At 44.7% G+C, this 9,629-nt stretch overlaps 1 gene segment (V, D, J or C); it reads left to right on the top strand.

Moving 5' to 3' along the window:
* Window positions 1–4,377: 4,377 nt before the first annotated feature.
* LOC144697831 (T cell receptor alpha variable 9-1-like) lies at window positions 4,378–4,864 on the top strand. The segment is given in 2 exon segments: window positions 4,378–4,393; window positions 4,479–4,864. Coding segments are annotated over 2 exon segments (402 nt in total).
* Window positions 4,865–9,629: the final 4,765 nt, after the last annotated feature.

Genomic DNA, 9,629 nt, shown 5'->3' with positions numbered 1-9,629 from the left:
TAACTTCCACCAACCGTATTGTTTATATTCTGTCATCTCGGGTATTTAAGTCCATTCATGTCCATTCTGCTGGGTGCTTCACAGGGTAGATGCTGAGCGGTCGTTTCCCTTTGTGAGAGAGTCGAGGACTAGAGGGCATAAACTCAGAGTAAGGGGCCCCTATTTAAAACAGAGATGAGGAGGGATTTCTTCTCTCAGAGGGTAGTCAATCTTTGGAATTCTTTGCCGCAGAGTGTTGTAGAGGCTGCGTCGTTCAGTATATTCAAGACTGATTTTGCTAATGTAACAATCAGACGGAGTCAGTATTCGATGTGAAGGATGTTAGATGGTGTTTGTGTGGATTGTGGTCAGATTTGCGCGCACAGGAATGAATTCATATGACAGTGTCTCAACCGGTGTTATAAACAGCCCTCAGCAGACAGCAGCTGTGACCCAGAAACCTGTGGCAGTTATTCTAAGGGACTTTCATTCGTTCCAATCATTGTGAAATTTTGTGCACAGTAGTAGACCGCAGTGTCTGACATTCGCGGTGTCTGATGCCATTTCCATAACCAGGGCAGGAGTGTTCATTGCAGAGAAATGAGACATTAACACCGCTCTCTGCTGATCAGAGGAACACAAAAGTAAATATAGGCAGTTTCACCTCTCATTGACCCGAGAGACAGCTAGATATCTAATTGATCTGAGAGACAGTTTGAAATTTTATTGACATTAGAGACAGTTTGCTCTCAAATTGATCTGAGAGATAGTTTGCTCTCTAATTGCCCTTTGAATCAGTTGGATCTCTAATTGATTGGAGAGACAGTTTGATTTTTAATTGATCTGATCGACAGTGTATTGATGGACTCCTCCTCTGCAGAATGGTGTTTTGATGGTGTCCTCCTCTGCTGTACTGGTTCATTGATCTCTGCCTGCAACTGAGCCAAAAGATTGTTGCCAACATCGCGGTGATGAGTTTACTTTGGTTTATCATTTCCTGCCCAACCATCAAGCGCTGATAGTTAACAACATGAAGAGAAAACGATAGCAGTGAAACAGGAACAGGCTTCAACCAACCCGATTAACCTAGTCCCTGCAGAATGGATGGTGTCTATGGACCCATAGTTCACAAAGGAGTCAGCACATTGAGGAGAGCAATGGCCGCTGTGGAGGTTGTCAGCTCAGAATGGCTGTTTTATCTCTCAGTGCCTCACTGCACAATAATACACCCCAGACTAATAGACCACAGTTTCTGATGCCACTGTGCTGTCCCTACCGGGAATGTTATAACTTCTTGTTGGGTAAATGAATAGGTTGAAGAGTCTGTCTGTGGTGTTCCTGCTAACAGCTGATAAGATAAATTTCGGGCACGGTTCTGCCATATTCTATACCAGTGAATACTCTCAGGGGCCCTGGTGTTGACATTTTACTGCATTTTCAATCGAATGTCCCTCATGTGTAAAGATCCACTGTGACTGGTGGATCACAGTCTCTCCACCGATAACTTCTGACACAAAAGAGAAGAAACAAGTTCTAATGGCAAACACTATTCTCCGCACAGCCCTCACCTAAAATCAAAACTAGAAGCTGTAATTCCATTCATTGAGATTTCCTGGTTTCTGCACTCGCTGGATCAGGAATATTACTGGAGAATTGGTTTAATTTGGGGCCATTGAGATTTGCAAATCCATATTTTTATGGTAAATATCTTTCATATCGTCAACGAGGGAAAAGGAGCAAACCGACGCTGATATTCTTTTTCCACTGACATGCCCTCTGGTTTCTCATTTTTCCTTTTCACTAAAAGATACAACTCTCTCCTATGGCTCAGGAAGGGCTGTTCGGCCAACTCAGAGTTCGAAAGAAGAGTCATATTCGACTCAAAATTTTAAACCTGTTTCTCTTTCCACAGATGCTGTGTCTTTCCAGCACTTTCTGTTTTTATTTCAGATCTCCAACATCCACAGCATTTTACTTTTATACAAGAATGGACATCTACTGTGTCTGATGGGGACTGAGAACTTCAATTGATTTGAATCTGCGATTTCTGCTGAATTTAATTAGAGCCCAGAAAATGTGTAGGGACCGCATTTGGTTTAGGAAACGAATGTCTTAATATAAAATGGAGAGATTTTGAGGCCTGCTGTTGTGGCCAGGAATGTACTCACTTGTGTTGTTAGCATTGGCTGCGCCTTATTGACTAATCTCCTCTTCTACGACAGTAACAGGCATCTAACCCCGAAAACACCCCAGGGAATGGAATGTAAAAGCAACACTTGGATATTTTCAATGAATCAAATAATTACGATGGATTAGAGGGCCACCTGTGCGGCTAAATATTTGTTTTTAAAACGTGTCTGTGTGGGACAGGCAGAGGGAGAAGCACAGAGGGAGAGACAGACAGAAAAGAAATGTGGGAGAGACAATGGTAGAAACACAGATGGAGGTATCGGGCGAAAGGCTGTGTGAGAGACAGAGAGATAAACACAGACGGAGATATAGAGAGGAAAACGGGAGGAAAGACAACGATAGAAATGAAGGAGAGAGTTGGAGATAAACAGAGAGATATAACAGACAGAGAGACATTAAGAGAAATGAGAGAGGGATCTATGGAGAGATTTTGGGGGCGGCGATGGCATAGTGGTATTGTCGCTGCTCGAGTAATCCAGGGGCCCAAGGTTTACCCCAGGTAATGTCCTGGGGATGCGGGTTTGAATCTCGCCATGGCAGATGGTGGAATTTGAATTCAATAAAAAATAATCTTGAATTAAGTGTCTAATGATGACCATGAAACCATTGCCGATTGCCATTAGCGCCCATCTGGTGCACTATTGTCCTTTAGGGAAGGAAATCTGCTGCTTACCTGCTCTGGCCTACATGTGACTCCAGACCCACAGCAATGTGGTTGACTCTTCATGCCCTCTGAACAAGGGCAATTAGGGATGAGCAAGAAATGCTGGCCAAGCTAGGTACACTCACATCTCATCAATGGATAAAAAAGGATGAAGGTACAGTGAAGGGAACAGATGCAGCAACATGAAGACAGACAAATTGAGAAATTAAGAGAAAAAATTATAAAGACAGCGAGTGAATCAGAGGCAGAGACTTTGATAGAAATAGAGACAAAGAGAACAAAGCAGATGGCGATACAGGGAGATAAACAGGAGGAAAGGGAATGCTAGAAATCAGGGAGATAAACAGTGGGAGACACAGTAAGAGAAATGAGGGAGAGACGGAGACAGGGAGGGAAATAGATGAAGACACAGTGAAGGGAACAGATGCAGAAATACGAAGACAATACAGACTGAGCAACGAAGAGAGGCAAACCAAGAGAAACTGACACAGACGGTGATGGAATCTAAGGGATATAGTGAGAGGCACAATGCTGTAAAGGGAGGCAGGAATTCCAGGAGGGGAAAGATAAATAAGATAACATGGCACGTGATAGGGAAATGATGATTTCCGAGAGCCACTTGGCCTACTAGATTACTAGAACGGCCTCATAGCCATCATGTTGTGGTGTCCGTACCCGCTGCAGTAGGCGCACAGAAATGATCAGGGAGCTCCAATTATTGGAGCATGATTATGTCGCATTTCTCGAGTTCTTCTTATTATTATTATTATACTGTATTTTAGTGCAGGTGAATTTATACACAGGGGTTAATTGAAACTTTACTTTAAATCCTGGCGGTTCCCTTGTTTATTTTAATATCTCGGCCATTACTGGTTCAAAGAAGCTTGTGTTAACAATATGAAACAACCGAGATTCCAATGGGATGCCGAGTCTCAAATATCAATACAGACAAAGGATGTAAATAGGACGCCTGTCATACTTGGGATTTAAATATAATTGTTTCCATCGTAATGCTGCCTTTGAGCTGCGATTAAATAGTTGATCTATTGCAGCTGCTCCTATTAATTGAGCACTTTCCTGAGCTCATCGAAATGGGAGACTGGGGTAAATTGGATTTTCTGCACTCTGAACTTAGGAAAATCGGGAGAACGAGAAAGAGGCAGAGAAAGCGTGTGTGAGGGATGGTCAGAATAAGTGGAAGTGGAGAGAGAGCCACAGAGACCGAAAGACAAAGCGAGACAGAGATATCCTGAGACCAAGAAAGATCCAGGGAAACCAAGAAAGACAGGAAGAAAGAGAAAGTCAGAAGGAATAATCGGTCCAGAGCTAACACTGTTTGGTGCCCAACTGTCATAAATTCTGAGAGACCAGCCAATCCTGTAACTGGGAAACGCCCCTCAGTTTCTCAGTAGGTGAAGCCTGCCCCTGATCTGAATTTCCACTTTAATATCAGAACAGAAGTGTCAACATATTTTTATCTTATCTTATTTCTTCGGAACTCTAATCCTGTCACCATGTGCTCCCTATGTTCCTTACTGCTAATAATGGTCGTGCTGCCCGGTGAGTCAATGTTTAAATGGCCAGTGTCTGTTCCTTGTGTTATCTTCACTCCCAGATATTTGATACATTCTGTGTTTTGTTGCAGGAACAAATGGTAAAGATTCAGTGTCCCAGAATCCCCCTGAATTAACGGTTCTGGAAGGCCAGAGCATAACACTGGACTGTAATTACTCGACAGCTTATGCCCCAACTCTATTCTGGTACATCCAGTACCCCGGAGAAGGTCCGAGATATTTACTGAGGATATATAGCTTGGGGGATGCAGAGAAGTCTCCAGATTTCCCAGACAGGTTCTCAGCTGTGTTGCACAAAGGAAGCAAAACGGTTCCTTTAAATATCACCGGGACTCTTCTCTCCGACAGCGCCGTGTATTTCTGTGCCATGGACCCCACACTGCTGCAGAGATATAACGGATCCCGTACAAAAACCGTCACTGGGAGTTCCAGTTCGTGCACAGCAGAGGGCCACTGACTATCGTCCAGCTCGGGTTGTTTCCATTCGCTGACAGCCGGTTCCCACCTACAGGTCTTAAAGCATCACTGGAGAGACAAGGAAATGATGTGAGAGGATCCTGAGACACCTCAGAAGATTCTTGATGATGCAGATTAAAACGAGTTTCTTCTAATCTCAATTTCCATTCCCATTTACAGGGCGGACAGAGACAATGCAGCCACCCAGCATCTGGGTTGACATCGGGGGCGGTGGAGTGGGGGTGGGTGGATGGGGTGTGAGGAGTGGGAGGGGTGAGGCATTTCGGACAGGTAATTATGGAACAAACGCAGTTCGTCTCATTTCAGATTCAAGGTTTCAATCCGAACGTTAAACAGCCTCCAGTCAGATAATTTCATGTTTGCGCATGAATTTCAGATCTGAGTCATGGAGATTTTGTCATTCAGCTACTGTCCTCAAATGCTTGGACGGAAGAGAAGTGGCTGCTTTAAGTATCGCCTATAATATTACTTGGGGAGAACTGTGTTTTATTCTGGAACTGGCTGGTCCTGTTTGGGCAGTATTTACAGTGACAGTCTCACACATGTTTTCAAGTTATCGGTGAGGCAAAAACAAAGCAGCCGCACCTCTCTCTCAGCGGAGAAAGTGGACTCGGGAGAGCTGGTCAGAAGCAGGACTTAATAATGAAATACAGTCTCACTCCCGTACTCTGGGCTGTGTCTGGGAGCTCCCGTCTGCTCGGGTTTGTATCGAATCTCGGGCAGGTGCAGCCAGAATGTTCAACAGTGCTGTCAGCCGCTAAAACACAAACCGAGAGGAAACCACATTCACCTTGGATCAAACTGTCAACTGTTTCCAACAGCGGCCGAGAAAACAAAGTGCAGATTCCGAACCGGCCGACAGATCAATTACCAAATGAGTCTACAGTTTAAGCCGTCTTTCCTGTTTCTGATCAAGTTTATTTAACTTAAACTCAGGGCTCGATATTCAGCTCAGCTCCGGGGAAGATGTTTATGATCCTCAAACCAGACTATCTGACGTCACACAGACTGCCGGATGACGTCACAGATTTTACAAGGTGATGTCACGCAGACCGCAGAATTACGTCACACGAGCGGATACTCTGACGCATGCGCACCCCTCTCCCTCACACTCCATCAATGCTGAAGCTCCCTCAAAGATTCACTTTGTGATCACATGTCCCAGGGCCAAGAGCCTGGCTGACACAGTATAACTGCTGTTGGGTTCGGTTTGATACACAACAGCGATGCCTTCACCAGGCTGCTCTCTTGGCTTGAATCTTCCGACAGTTATTCCATACAAGTCGATAGCATCCGACACATGAATCTGAGCTTCACTTTAGCGAACATATTCCTGGATACCTTACTTTCTCCCATGTGTGAGGGTGATCACTATTTCTGACAGCAATGTTTCACACATCAGATCCGTTATCTTCTGCTAGATTGTACTTTGCTTTCTTGTATTATCCTGTACGACGCTAAATTGTAATTTTATTCCAGTTTACAGGATGCTGGCTAGGCCAGAATTCATTGCCCATCCCTAGTTACCCTTGAGAAGGTGGTGGTGAGCTGCCTTCTTGAACTGCTGCAATCCATGTGGTGTAGGTGCACCCACAGTGCTGTTAGGGAGAGAGTTCCAGGATTTTGACACAGCGACAGTGAAGGAACAGCAATATATTTCCAAGTCAGGATGGTGAGCGTCTTGGAGGGAAACCTCCAGGTGGCGGCGTTCCCATCTATTAGCTACCCTTGTCCTTCTAGATGGTAGCGGTCGTGGCTTTGGAAGGCGCTGCCTAAGGAGCCTTGATAAGCTTCTGCAGTGCATCTTGTAGATGGCACATACTGCTGCTGCTATGCGTCTCTGCTGGAGGGAGTCAATGTTTGTAGATCTGGTGCCAATCAAGAGGTCTGCTTTGTCCTGGCTGGTGTCAAGCTTCTTTAGTGTTTTGGGAGCTGGACTCATTCAGGCAAGTGGGGAGTATTACATCAGAGTCCTGACTTGTGCCTTGTAGATATTGTACAGGCTTTGGGGAGTCAGGAGTTGAGTTACTCATCGATTCCGAGCCTGTGACCTGCTCTTGTATTTATATGGCTAGTCCAGTTCAGTTTCTGGCTAATGGTAACTCAGAGGATGTTGATAGTGGGGGATTCAGCGATGGGGATGCCATTTAATGTCGAGGGGCGATGTTTGGATTCTGTCTTGTTGGAGGTGGTCATTGCCTGGCACTTGTGCAGTGCGAATGTAACTTGCAACTTGTCAGCCCAAACCTGGATATTGTCTAGATTTGCACTGTAGGGGCACTTTCAATATACACGTTCTGACGGTTGGAGGAGAAGGCTCACCATAACATTCTTATGTGAAGTGAGGGATGGGCAATAAATTCCGGCCTTTCCATCATCGTCCATAATGGACAATAGCTAGAAAGACACTAGGAAAAGCAGATGGCCCCTTATGACAGTCATCGTGTGACTTCTTCCTCAGCGTCTATCATTCACCCTTTCCTTCATTATTTCTGACTCTATCATCTATTTTAGTCCTGTTATTCCCTCTCCGAATTTCTCTCGTTCACTATTTACCTCTTGCAACATGAAGAATGCACAATTGCATTACATGACCCCATTCTTTTCTTTTCTGACCAAGAGGTCTGACGAGGGGTGGGAGGGGCGAATTGCCAAACACAAACCCCAGCCAGAATAGCTCCCCCCAGCCGCCAAACATTGTCCCCTCCTCCTTCCACCTACTGAGTGACATTCTGAGTGATGCCATTAGACGGTGTAGGAGGAAGTAGAGAAACTATATCTGGCCAGTCAGCACTCGTGTCAAAATGTGGTTACCCAGTTAACTCATTCGCTACTTCTTATTGGAAAAGAATTACAAGAGGTACTTCCTCCAGCCCCCGCCCCCTACTCTCCTTCCGTTATAGCTGTATGGAGTACTGTTTCTTAACTTAACAGATTGCAACAGTAAATATATCTGCTATTCGAAGAGATTGTTGCTGAGGATATAATGAGGCTCATGCCGCATCGTCGCCTGGCTATATTGTGGCTGATGTTCGGTAGGTGCAGCCAGATCATTTTATCCATTTGCAGTAATGTGATGTTAATAGACTTTTAAACTCATTATTGCATTCAGCTTTTCGTTACGGTTTATTTCAGGCGTGATCCAGGCAGATTCTGTGTCCCAACCTCAGACCACAATGTATATTGCTGAAGGAGGTAGTATGAAAATAGACTGTAGCTACACAACAAGTCACAGTAATCCAGATCTGTACTGGTTCAGACAGCACACGAACCAGGCTCCGCGTTTTATTTTGTATCGAGATAGAAGCAGAACAGAAGATGCAGGTTTTGCCAAAGGGAAATTCGACGCGGGTCAGACTAACGAAGGAAAGAAGTTTCCTCTAACGATCATTCGAGCGGAAATCCAGGACACGGCCGTATATTTCTGCGCACTGAACAACACATTGGTTTAAAACTCATCTGTCGCTGTACAAAAACCCCAGCGATGTAGAACAGCCAGCTCTAGGAAACCCGCCCTGTGGGTAAGTACTATCTGCGAATCAGTGTAACTTCCATCTCAGAACTGTATTTCTCTGTCAGAAATGTGTGTTCAGACCCCACTCTAGAAATCTGAGCACATGACCCTGGCTGACACTTCTACTGCCAGTAAGAAGGGAACGCTGCCGTGTCCGTGGTGCAATTTTTCAGATGAGCTATTGTTGTGGTCACTTTGACAAACGGACTACAAGAGACTCAGGTACAGGTTTCGATCATTTATGCGAGCAATTGCAAGGAGGGCACCAATCATATAGCTTAAAACAGTACTCCGCTAAGCTACAAGTGTTCACCATATTTATGCATTATTGGTCACATTCAAGAACATCCTCCAGATTCCGATCTTGTCAACGTATAGGTTTACATTAAACAGACAGGCCTTTGGTACAAAGGTAACCCTACTTTCACCCAGGCAGAGACCTGCCTTCCTATCTAAGCTGGGACCATCTGTCCTTCCCCTATCTGTTGAAGAGCACTCTTAATCTATGTTATTGCCATCCACTGACTCCAGTATAACTCCCAGGACCTTGCTGGTGATTGCAAACCCTGAGGGTGTACAAAGTTTGAGAGTGCATAAGGTTCATCTGGTTTAACTGTTTAATTGTTGATTTACTGATTTGAGCTGGCCTGCCTATAGATTCTAATTTAAGTAATTCATTCCCTTATAATGAATTTCCTCTTACCATAAATTTTCATTTACTTTCTTCCTCCTACTTTCTTCCTTCCTCCCTTTTGTTCCATGGACTAGCCCAAGGTAGCCAACTATAGTGGTACCGTCTGTCCCTTTACGCACCGCCGCCCATTGATGCTGGCCAGTCATCCAGCTTTGGGATGTTAAAGGAAACGTCAGACCACCTGTATCATCCGGCCATTCAATTCAGGCCTTAGGCTTACTAACTTCCTTCTCCACCTGTTAAAACTCCCCCAGCGCCACCTTTTTGTGACTTCTGGGTGCGATGAATCAAGTATGTTAGATATATAATCAATATCAGTTGAAGTATAACTAGGGCATGGGAGATAATCCTGATCCACAGGTGCATTTGTACATTTGAGCCCCAATTCCACCACCACCATGTGGAGGAACCTATTTGCTCGATATCCTCTTTTAAGGCTCTAACCTGTTGCTGCAGTTTATAGTAAGTTCTGTATATCTGCTGAGCCTGTCTCCGAATCATGGTTAGGTGTTCCGGTAATAAGGGAATTTCATAGGA

Source organism: Cetorhinus maximus, chromosome 23 (genome assembly GCF_964194155.1).
Source record: "Cetorhinus maximus chromosome 23, sCetMax3.hap1.1, whole genome shotgun sequence".
NCBI lineage: Eukaryota > Metazoa > Chordata > Chondrichthyes > Lamniformes > Cetorhinidae > Cetorhinus > Cetorhinus maximus.
Note: the sequence above shows the minus strand (reverse complement) of the source record. Positions and strands in the feature narration are given on the sequence as shown.